The sequence below is a fragment of the Protopterus annectens genome, chromosome 14.part0, assembly GCF_019279795.1.
Source record: "Protopterus annectens isolate FY-2018-M chromosome 14.part0, PAN1.0, whole genome shotgun sequence".
Classification (NCBI taxonomy): domain Eukaryota; kingdom Metazoa; phylum Chordata; order Ceratodontiformes; family Protopteridae; genus Protopterus; species Protopterus annectens.
In genome coordinates, this window is record NC_056748.1 from 691,802,691 (window position 1) to 691,815,653 (window position 12,963).

General features: G+C 38.8%; 1 protein-coding gene across 1 annotated transcript; it reads right to left on the bottom strand.

Moving 5' to 3' along the window:
• Positions 1 to 10,190: 10,190 nt before the first annotated feature.
• Positions 10,191 to 12,072, bottom strand: LOC122788805 (transcription factor HES-5-like). Its single transcript, XM_044055681.1, has 3 exons — positions 11,970 to 12,072; positions 11,445 to 11,603; positions 10,191 to 10,552 (listed from the first exon to the last, which is right to left on the bottom strand). The coding sequence occupies exons 1-3, from the start codon at positions 12,063 to 12,065 to the stop codon at positions 10,427 to 10,429; spliced, it is 381 nt and encodes a 126-aa protein (XP_043911616.1). The 5' UTR covers positions 12,066 to 12,072; the 3' UTR covers positions 10,191 to 10,426.
• Positions 12,073 to 12,963: the final 891 nt, after the last annotated feature.

A 12,963-nucleotide genomic window follows, 5' to 3' on the forward strand; every position in this document is an offset into this window, starting at 1 on the left:
TCATCTAACAGTACCCTGATCCTAACCATTAAAGCTAAGAACTCAGGTGGGGATGCCCTCTACGCTAACTCCATTGGCAAGCCGTGGAACTCCTTGCCAAACTACCTAAGACTTGCAACCTCACGCACTCAATTCAAAAACAACCTTAAAGAATATCTCACAACACAATGGTTATGCCCTTGTCGTGCACCTGACTAACTACATATCTCATACCCTACTAGTCCCACTTCCTCCTAGCCCATTTCTCTTATCCAGATCTCTAAAATCACTCATTCCTAATATCAATGAGGATTATACCTGATCTAGTCTATTTTACATTCCTATGTGAAATTAATCCTATGTATAACCAACAGCATGATCTTTCTCCTATATAATTTCTATGTCATTTTTTCATCTTGTAAATGTTATTTGTACTCTCTTTTTTTTGTAACACTATTTTGTATCTATTTGAACATGTACTGACTATTTTGTTTGTTTGGAGCTTTTCTCCTCGGGCCTCTACTGAAAACGGATATGTATCCAGCTAGACTAGCCCGGTTAACAAATGTAAAATAAAATAAATAAAATAAATAAAATAATGTTTCTAAATATTTTATATATTATAAATAGTTGAAGGTAGCAGGTATAAGATCAGGATCATGCAACATTCTCAATGTCCTATTATCAAAGTGTATGGATGATATCAACAGAAGGCCACGTGTGGGACACTGTGTCCATCACAGACAGTTCTTAATTACCCCACTGCATTATGTGCCATGTAATACACAGTTTATATGAGAAAATGCTGTTATTACATGTGCAAGAATGAATAGTTATCAGTATACCAGAAACGCAGACATGCATAACAGCAAAACACACACATATATAGATAAGTATGTATCTCTCAAATGACACATCAAGATAAGCATGACATGACAGATTATCATGCAATAACAACCTGTATTTACATTCAAAGTAATTGCTACATTGTAAGCTGACAGTGACAACCAACAGCATATCATTTTGAATTGGACCTATAATATAAAACACTGACACATGCCTTGGAACATACTAATACAGATAGTCTGCCATATAAATACAAGTTCCATGGTCCATTATTTATATGTGTGCCTGACACAATTGAGTTGAGGTGTCCATCCAGAGGTAATCTCAAGTGTAATCACAGCTGTGTAATTTTGACATCCCATGAATAACAGCAGTACCTTGCTTTAACTTCTGCTCCAATGGAGGCCCGAAGACTAGCCTCTCTCTCTCCTTCATCTCTGTGGTTTTCATCTTCTTGGATTTATGTTGATATTTGTTATATTCTCTGAAGGCGATCAAATTAGCATGGTTTGGTGGTGTTCTTGACAAACGGTTGACCAGAGGTCCCTTCAAAATCTCAGAGTAGTTGTGACTTTCTAAGGTTCATTTTGAAAAGAGGTTAGGATTGATGGAATCACACTGGTTATGGCTGTAAGGATTTCCATTCCACTCTTTGCAGAGCAGATATTTTGGGGCAGCAGAGATGCAATCTCTATGAGTTTTTGGATTTTTGGGCTTGATAGTAAGTTCACTAAGAGCATGAGCCTGTTGCAGTCGTGAACTGCATGGGTGCCACAAGAGGAATCAGAGCGAGGAGGAAGACTATTCCTTTTCATGAATAAGCAGTGGAAATATCAACAGCTATATGCAAGTGAGATGAGCAATGCAACATGGCTAATGGCTGACATCACAACATCAGACAATAAGAATGCAATACAACACCTCAGAAAAACTTGTCAATCATAAGCACAGTAACTGCATATGATATGGACCAATGTAGTTTATTTCATACAGTGCCCATCATCAAGGAATCATACCTATCACTACCTGCATTTCTAGTTATTCGTATTGATGTACCTGATGAATTAAAACACTATAATGCTAATCAGACAATATTTAACAAGCAGATAGGAAACAATAACAGGATTGGGTTTTGGCACAACAATCGGATAAAAAGGTTGCTGATGTGCTAAACAATACATCACAGTTGTTTCCTACAGAAGTACATGCCAAAAATTGTCTGGCAACCTCACAACAAATGCTGAAACTGCAGATACTCATTTAGCAATAGAAAGGCTGGCTATGCGCAACATAATAGTCAGTGAACACCACTCCTGAAATATAAGATGTTCATCGTGTGACACTGCTGCAGTCATTACACTTGGATTATCCTGCTGTCAGGTGGTTCCCCAGTCGGCCTGAGTTCCAAAGTCTTGGTCCAGCATCAGTTGCTGTCGCCTCTTCCCTGATGTCAGTGCGCCAGGGGGATATAAGATGCAGCCGATGCCATTTTCTCCAGTCTTTCTTGCCGCGCGGTGCCCAAAGCAGAAGCAGTTCGCAAGTGCCGGTCGGCCGACTCCTGAGATTTTCATGCCAAATCCAGAACCGAAGTCTTCTAAAAAGCTAAGTACCCCGTTGGGGAAACTTTTTCTTGCCTCAGACCGATGTCAGTAAAAGTTAATAATTGTATTTCTTGTGGGAAGCAAATACCTCATAAGGATTTCCACTCCTACTGTATCCCATGCCTAGGCCCAGACCACGACGTCACTGGTTGTCGGTTTTGTGCTAGGTTTAACAAGCGCACTATTAAACGTCGGTTTGATTTTGCCCAACATTATTTTGACAGAAAATGTAATTACACTATGCCGTCAGAAATTCCGACGACCGGAATTCATAAAAAAACACAAGGACAAGGACAGGCATCCGAGGCCCAAAACTGACGACGAGGCCTCTTCTAGGCCAGTCGCCGGTTCTCCAGTTTTCAGCGAGGGGCCTATGTAGCCCCTGACGACCGCTTCAATAGAACCACAGACCACCTCCGACTCCCACGTGGAGCTGGCTGGGCCTTCGGATGCTCCTGCAATTCAAATTACCGAGCTTAATCCTGCAGAGGGAACCGAAGTAGCTGAACAATCCACAGCTTCAGAGGGTGTTTTCAGACCTACCCAGTTAACAATTAAACCCTCTGTTAAGTCTAAGCCTCCCATAAAAGCAAAGAAACAGACACAGCAATCTCCAGGGCAGGCTTCCATGCCTAAGAAACAAATGCTAAAAATGGCCGAAGACCTAATCACCCTGATCAGGGTTTCCCAACCCCCTCCAGATAAAAGGCCCAGACAAGAAGCAGACTATGAATCTTCAGACCATGTGTCCATTTCCTCTGACTCATCCTCAGACCTAGGGTATTCCTTACCCCCTTAAGAGGATTCTGATGCTGAGGAATCCATTCCATCAGCCTCTCCGACTGAGGACTACTCCTTTGGGGAGACCTTACATACCATGAGGGAGCACTTCCACTGGGAAGGCCAGGATTACTCAGAATCCAAGAAGAGGCTCAGAGACTTCCTTTTATTGCCTCAACACAGACCCCTTGCTATTCCGCCGGTGTTAGATATTGTGGATGATGTATACACTGAATCCAGCTTAAACCCTGACTCCTTACCACCAGCCCCAGTTAAGCCAGATAGATATTACAGAGTCCCTGACTCTCACAAATTTCTATACAAAAGCCCTGTTGCTGACTCTGAAACTATTTCTCAGGGACCCAAAGGGATTAAGGCCTCATCAGCTAAAAACCCAGTCCCCTCTGATAGAGATTCTAGAGCACTAGACAGATGGGGCAAGAAAGTTTATACATCTGCAACTTTAGCCATTAGAGCCTTAAATTGCCAGTTTCACATGCTAAAATATCAGCAATTTTTAATGTCTCAGTTGAAACAAAAGATGCTTCCAGATTCAGATCCTCCTAATTTGAAAGAAATGCAGGATTTATTGCATGCAGCTGAACAAGTGGGAAAACATACTTTGCAATGTGGTTTTGATTCCTTAGAGGCCTCCTGTAGAGCAGCAGTTACAGGCTCTGCCATTAGAAGGCATGCTTGGTTAAAAGAACATACGTTACCAGATCATGTTAAGGCCAAATTACTGGATGCACCTTTGCAACGGGATGTATTGTTTGGAGTTAAGGCAGAGGAGGTATTAAAAAAGATGGAATATAAGGCAAAATCTATGCAAATGGTCAAAGATTTCTTACAGGTTCAACCTCCTCGTTTTAGCAGAAATTGGCCAACAAAAAATTGGTCCTTTCCAGTCATAGACAGACCTCAAAGGGGCAGATATAGACATCCAAGAGGTAGAGGTCAGACACAAGGCCCTTACAGACCTCAACAATGGGGTGCACCAGGCCAGAAAGAAGGAGAAGACAGACCTCAACCTTATAAAAAAAGTCTCAATTACTTCCCACTACAGCTGCCAAACAGCTCTCTCTTGGCAGCCCCCTTAGGAGGAAAACTGGCTCTTTTCTATCACAATTGGCATTGCATCACCAAAGACAAATGGGTTCTCAACATCATATCTCAAGGTTACAGGTTCCACTTCCACCCTCTTCCAAGGTTAAAAGGAATGCCAAATCTGCCACCAAATCAATGGGCAGAGGCTCAAAAACAAATGACAGCACTCATGGACATGAGAGCTATTCAAAAGGTACCACCACAAGAGCAAGGACAAGAATTTTACTCAAGACTCTTTCTGGTTCCCAGAAAGGACAAAGCCTGGAGACCCATTCTGGACCTTTCTTCTCTGAACACTTACCTGGATATTCCAAAATTCAAAATGTTGACATTACAGCAGCTTCTTCCCATGCTGGGCAAGAAAGCTTTGCTCGTGACTTTGGACCTCAAAGAGGCATACCTGCATGTCCCTATCAGACAAAACTGCAGAAGATACCTCAGATTTCTAGCAGGTTCAATGCACTATCAATTCTCTGCACTGCCCTTTGGCTTATCTACTGCGCCCAGGGTCTTCACAAAGTGCCTGGCACCAGTAATTGCATTTTGCAGGTAAAAAGGAATTCAAAGTTACCCATACCTGGACGACTGCCTAATCCAAGCAGAGAGCAAGGACATTCTTCTAAAGCATCTGGCGTATGTAAAAAAGTTATTAAGTTGCCTGGGGTACACAGTAAACGAAAAGAAATCAAAACTAGTGCCCTCACAACAGATAATATTCCTGGGTGCCAGCTTAAACACAATGGCCCAGATGGTTTATCTCACGCCAGACAAGCAAGGACAATTGACTCAGTATTTTCATTTAATGGCAACAAAGACCCAACTCCCTGCAAGAAATATTCTGCAAGCCTTGGGCTACATGGCATCTTGCATTCTACTAATTCCATATGCCAGACTGCATATGAGGAAACTACAATGGTACCTAAAGAGTGTATGGTCTCAACACTGTCAAAATTTGGAAACAGTTATACCAATAATTCCTTGCCTACAACAGGAGTTTCAATGGTGGGCTCAAGCTTGTCACATCAACAAGGGACTGCCTTTTACTCAACCCACAGCCAGGCAGACACTGACAACAGATGCATCGGATTACGCCTGGGGAGCACACATAGCAGGAAAATGTATTTAGGGCGAGTGGCCCGCAGAACAAAGACATCTCCACATCAATCAAAAAGAGATGCTAGCTATACAAAATGCAATTATATCTTTCAAGGACCTGCTACATCCAGGACAACTACTACTAAAGACAGACAACACCACATTTTTGTGGTACATAAACAAGCAAGGGGGCACACACTCCTACCCCCTCTGCAGACAAGCCATGAACTTGTGGAACACAGCTTTAAACTACCAAGTTCATCTACAGGCACAACTCCTGCCAGGAGAGAAAAACACACTGGCAGACGACCTAAGCAGAAACTTCATGGATCCTCACGAATGGCAATTGAGTCAACAAATATTCAGAATGATAGCACAAAAATGGGGGAACCAGACATAGATCTGTTTGCAACCCCAGTGAACTGCCAACTACAGAAATTCTGCACAAGGAGCTACCATCCACAAGCATGGAAAGTGGATGCCCTCTCATTCAGCTGGAAACAACAAGTATACGCTTTCCTTCCTTTACCTCTCCTTCCAAAGGTACTCATAAAAGCCAGGCAGGAAGAGCCAAAGATGATCCTGATTGCACCAGACTGGCCACGCCAGCACTGGTACCCAATCCTAAAGAACTTAGCACAAGAACCACCCTGGATTTTGCCTCACATCCCACAGCTGTTGACACAACACAACAATCACATACTTCACAGCCAGCTAAAGACCTTAAATCTAGCTGCATGGAAAATTCCTTAACCAAGCAAGCATTGCCTCTCCAAAGCTGTTATGGATGTCATTCTGGAGGCCAGAAGGCCTAGCACCAGGAAAGCCTACTCGGATAAATGGAAGAGATTCTGTGCCTGGAACCAAGCACACAACCTTGACCCTCTTGTACCAAACATTCCTCAGATACTTCAATATTTAACTGAGAAGCTGGACAAGGGCCTCTCCTTCTCATCCATCAAGATTCATGCCTCAGCCATTTCTGCTCATTACAACACGGATCCCTAAAGGGAGTATTTGCTGGTAATTAAAAATGGTTGGTTGCTTTTCTATTATATATTTCACTAGCAATTTGCAAGGCCTACCTATTTGGGGGCACCTGACATCTGGGGCAAGAAAAACTGAAGAAAATGGCGTCGGCTGCATCTTATATCCCCCTGGCGCACTGACGTCAGGGAAGAAGCAACAGCAACCAATGCCAGACCAAAACTTTGGAACTCAGGCCGACTGGGGAACCGCCTGACGGCAGGATAACCCAAGTGTAATGACTGCAGCAGTGTCTACACTCGAACATCTACATTTATGGTAGGTACAAAACTGTACTTTTGCCATCACCTGCATTTCCAAAAGAAGTAATAATTTATATAGTAAACAGTCCAGGTGAAAGCATTATGATAGTTAGATGGATAGGTTTGTCATTTAGGTTATGCTTAAAACAATAATATAATTATTTTCTTCAACATACCCTGCTTATACTTCAACGGTGGAATTTTACAAGACATCTATCATGTTATTCACATTTAAACAATGATTATTGCAGATGCATTATGAGTAAGTAGTCAGATGGAGATTTTATTTTAATTTCTAAGTTACCTGCGAAATACAACTAGGTAAGCACAATATAGTTTTAGATATTTAGCAGGATTTACTTCAGAAGTGCTTTATTAGGATACTGAAGGATGCTCAGTTTTGGTATGAGTATGTTATGTGTAAAATGGATTATGGATCGAATTTCACAGATGGGGGCGCATTATTTAACACTAGCATATTGTGCATTCATGATGCTATACTTTCAAACATGGATTAGGACTGGTATGTGAATATTTACAGTGAAGTTAATATAGCAGGACTTCCTGCTTCCTTATCCTAACAGATAACCTTTAATTTGGATATATCAGAGACATGATGGCATTTATGTTATGTAAACTCATTCTAAGAGCTCTGTAGGGAGTTTTCGGTTGTATTAATTACTCCATCTTCATTGCTTTTATTTGAACTTTTTTTTGCTAGAAAATATATGGTTAAATGTCCCATCACTAATGTTCCTGGTTCTTATTGTCAAGACAATTTCTTAGTATGTGTATTTTCATTGAAATCCATTGTTCATACCATGTTACATATTTTAACACTGACATGGCACTTCATTGACTGCTTTGTTTTTTGATGGATGTTGTAAAAGCTCAGTCTGCTGTAATCATTGTTCATGCAAGTGGAATAAAAATAAATTATACTAAACTCTGTGGCATTATTCTTTTCTCATAATGACACTTCTTTTGGCATTGAATCTAGTTCTGTGCTTAAACAACTGACTTTTTTCTTAAAAGAAAACTGCACCCTCCAATGTACACTTCTTTTCCCAGAGTTATTTTTCCCCTATAGTACCACCTAGATATTTGGTATTCAGAAACCATTCAGTAAACTCTGCCAAAGATCACAGAGGTAATTTTCGTTTTACCCTATTCACATCTCACATTACTTATAAAACAATGTTTCAGCTTGCATAACACAGGCTAAATAGCAGAGGTAATGTAGTTGTTAGTGTTATTCACTGCCCATAGTTATAGAGTAAGTTGCTGGAGAAATCTTTTGAGAAATAACAGGATTGAGTTTTATGGGGTAGATTTCAGATTACTCTTCTCTGCATTGGCATGCTTTTTTAAGATGTAACCGCAAGTTATTACATGTGAACAAGCAGTAAAAATATGTGCCTAACACTCCATGTAATGGTTTTGGATCTGCAGTCTGTCAGAGTTTACCATTTTGGAAATGTTATCTGGCTGTAATAAAACACTTGAGTAAGCCAGATAAAAAGATAATTTACATACTTTCACCATATGAAGAGTAAGCAAAAACATGTGACAAAATACCGGCTTTTGTACAGGAAGTGCAAAACATGTTGGAATGATATGTTCTGATGTTTGCAACATTCCTGGAACAGACAGCATTCGCACACGATTATGAATTTGTTCTTTACAATGCAACTGAACATTCTGGAAAATGGCCTTTGTATACAAAGGGTTTTTAAAAATGTAAATGAGTGATATACCTCATAATGCAACACATCTGAAAAAAACTGAAAATAAGGTTAGTAATTTGCAGTATCAAACTTTTACTTGGAGCCTTTAGTGTTCTGATATTTGTTTCTATACTACGTTTGCTGTATGAATGAATGCTTATTAGCAGATAAGAGTTGACTCATGCATACTGCTCCAAATTCTTTGTGTACTGGATACAGTTCCAATCTCATTTAATCAAGAACTTATCTTTCTGCCCTACAGTGGACTTACTTTCTGTCTGACACAGATTATCTCAAGTTGACCATCTGCTGACCTCCTTCAACTCTGAAATGTTCTTACATATTCCTTATCAAGTTGAATAAAACATATACCAGAGGGGAAAACAAAGTAATGTTTAAGCAATTTATTGAAATATACAACAGAATAAAAATAACAAATGTTAATGCAAACGCATATACTACATGAAATCAGTATGTAAAACATAAATATATACCAGTTTAACCTGACCTCCAACAAATTTTACAATTCACTTTTTATAGCTGGATTTCAGTCTGTGGCATATAACATATCTATAACTTTTCCATTTTATGGAATATGTTTAAGTTCAGGCAGCATATTGTTAGGATTATATAACAGTTGGGGAATTTCCGAACCTGATTAAGATTATTACTTTGCTATACAATCTGTACAGCATACATTTAATGCATTTTTATGTGATAAGCAGCAAAGACATGTAACATGTAATGCTACTGCTAATTAAGAAATGAATAATAATAATAATACACTAATGTATTTGGGATATTCATGTACTTCAGCTTTTACAAACACATTAAATAATTATCATACTCCTACAGATGTCTCACATAGTAAATAAAACCTTTTAATTTCATGCTGTGTTCTTTACTTTAAAACATCTGCTATACAAAGTCACATTATTGTCAGCGTCATAAACAATACATTAATTCCTGCTCAGCAGTTATTCACATGAGTTATCTCTCAGTATGAAAGTATACAATGTATGGATCTTGTACTGTTTGTTGCAAAACAGATACATCTAAAACATACCATAAGGGCCTTCAACATGAAGGAAACAGACTACTTCTTGCATTTCAGGTTTTCAGATAAAACCAACAAAACATTCCTTTAACTAGGAAAAAGTCCTTCATGGAATGTTAAGTATTAATTTCCAATAAATAAGTTAAAAACAAAAGTAATGTATTTCATAAAAATAGGTGGAGTTTCACTCCATGTATTATGTGCTCCACTGATATAATCAGTTTATTTAGCTATAAACATTATAGATAATGCTGAGATGCTAATAATAACATAATACCATGTTCCTTCAATAGGAAGGACACTGTTCACACTTTACAGTGTTACAACAGTTAAAGGTGAACCTTATATCACAACAAATTTAAGTAACCACTTTATCCATGATTGACAGCCTTCAATATGAAGGAAACGGCTACAAAGTACTGCAGTCACTTTAAAATTGTAAGCCTTTGGGGGAAACCCATGTTTCCTACATAAAAACATGGTACAGAATCTCATAGAGTATTAGCTTCCTCAAGTTTCAGAAGTTACATCCTTATTAGAAATTATTCCTATCTTTACCAAGGTCTTCTGTGTGGCGTCTGCATGTCCTCCCCGTGGTCGAGTGGCATTCAAAAGACATGTGTAAATGGGTGTGCCTTCGTTGAAGGTTGAGCATCGAGCTGGCACATTGGCACCGTAAAAATCTAATGCCAATCATTAGCGGACCGGAGTTCCACTGTTGGCAACCCCTAACCGGGAAAAGCCAAAAGAAGAAGAACAACAACCAGGGTCTCCATAACATTTTGGTGCTGTTCAGAGTGTTCAGGGTTAGTAGATCTTGACATGAAGGAGGCGGAGGAGGAGAAGCGTGGACCATGTTTAGAAGGCTTTGACATGAAGGAGATGAAGAATGAGATACAGGAGAATGCACATGTGTAGTTACAGTGGGACCTTGCTGGAAGTAATTCAGAACTTGAGTTTTGACGTCCGGGTTGAACTCATGGAGGGAAAGAAAAGCAAGTGTATTCTGTAAACATCTAATATAACCTTTTCAGAAATCTTGGTGGGAACTTTTCTGCAATGATCCTGCAACTAAAAAAAAAACAAAGATAACCATGTTTAGATGCCTGTATATTATGACTCAATATTATAACACATTTCACATTTTGTGGTATATTTTTGAAAGCCTTAAATAGAATACTCCACCCCACCCCTCTCCTTATTGGAATAAGTCTGGTGATTTGCCTTCTTTAAGCTGTGTATCAGTATTCAGGATAATTTAACGAAAAACTATAAATCCACTGACACAGTTAATTCCCTTTTTACAGAGGCAATCTGTGATTAGAAAGAAATTAATCAACCAGAAAAATTGTTTAGTAATGCGCATAAGTGACTGAAATATGTCCTATATCATTAGCTATTTAGTACAAAAACATAATTACAAGACCACTGTTTTCAAATGTATTTTCACTTAAGGAAAAAATAAACATTAATTCAATCTCTATGCTAAATGTTTTATGCTTTATCTTGTTTTTGTTTTAATATAAAGCTGCACGTCTGCAAGATGTACAGTGAAATTAGAATTTCTTGTGACATTATTGTATTATTTGCTAGAAAACAGTGGCTGCCTGGAGCAGGGAAAGATTACATCCCACACTCTGCTTACCACTGTTAGACGCTAGAGAACTTGTGTGATTTGAAACATATTCCGTCTCTCTTATTACACAGCACACTTTATCTGTAAAAACTCTGGTTTCTGCTGATAGAATGAGTAACATACCTACAGCATTCAATGAAATTCGGGCATGCAATCTGACAGGCAATATTGTATCACTGAATTATTAACTTAGTGCATATCTGTCTAAACCTACCCAAAAGTACACTTTAGTACAGTAAAGAGGCTACCCTCTGTCAACAGCATAAGTAAGCTGCTGTGTAACCTACGTATTACAGTTACAATGGATAAAACACAGAAGTAACTTACTTTGGTCCTGAAGTTGGTTTTGTTTTCCAGGATGTCTGCTATCTGCAGTCTTAAACTGGGCTCCTTTCTCTTGAACTCTTTTTCTAATAACTCCTTTAGCTGTTGAATGATGCTGTTAATACAGTTTCTCCTCATCTTCTCCACTATAGGTTTTCTAAGCTGTACAGAGAAGTGAAGATTTGAATAGACAGTCCTTTTTAAAATTGCAAATTAAATGTTCTAAGGCTAGAAGATGCTTTTAATAAAATATACTTTAGATATTATGCTGTAAATGTTAATAGTAACTCTGAAACATGCAAACTTTGTTGTTTTTTTTAATATTATGCATAATAACTTGTGTAATTGCAAATGTTATTTTTTTTACCGAGAAATGTGATTTTTTAATAACTCTTTTGCTGTATACATTTCTTCTAAAATATAGTGACAAAAACATTATTAGCTATTTATTTCCAACTGCATTACGAATATAAATGAAAAAAAAAATGTGTCATTCATATGTTACATTAATATGCTGATAATACTTACTTTATTATTTTCTTTGCTAATGTTCAGATCATTTGTATAAACTGAGCGCACATTGCCCGGTGCCATTCTTGTCTCTTTCTGTCCAGTAACAGTCATTGCCAGTTTTCTGTAAGGTAGGAGTCTGGAGGCTGAGACGCGAGATTCCCTTGTATTTATACATCTCTTGGGTCTGGGAGACCTGTGGGTCTCCGGCTCAGTGGAGTTTCCCACACTGTGCAGCCAATCAGTGAGCAACAAGGAAGAATAGACGTGTGCTTTACAGAATGATGAACTGCTTGGGAATAATAGCTTTCCAGCAGATGGGCAGGTGGATCGAATGTAGTAACAATGGAAGAAGAGGCCATAATAAGATTTAAGATGTGGGAAAAGCCTGACGTACAGAAATGCAGAACCACTGCCTGATGTTAAGGATAACAGCATCTGCTGTGCCATGGTGTATAAGTGTGTTTGTCGCGTGTGAGAAAAGTGAGAAATTCAAAAGAAAACTGTTGCCAAATATTCAGTTAATTTGTAGCTTGTACCATGAAAATGTAAATATTTTACTGTCTAAGTATTAGTTTTGTTATTGTTACAGGAGAAATAATGTGAAGATTTTTTTGTTTTTATTTTTTTATTTACATTTCAAAGTTTCAAAACTTCAATCTCATGGTCTTGACCGTAAGAAATTCAAAGTTTAGAAACTTCAAAACTTTGAAGTAGTATGTGTGTGTGTGTGTGTGTGTGTGTGTGTCTATATGGGTCTACTTTCATAGACCGAACGTACGGATCGCCGACACACATCTTCCCGACCCCAAACAACCGAAAACACACCACACCAAAAACTAAACATACCGAACACCACAACACCGACACAAAAGACGCAAACTACACATTGCACACAACAACATATCCACTAACCGTAACCTAAACCCTAACCCTAACGTCCGACACTACCGCACACTTACCCAACCCGCACCCTAACCCTAACTCACTTAAAACACCCTAAACCCCAACA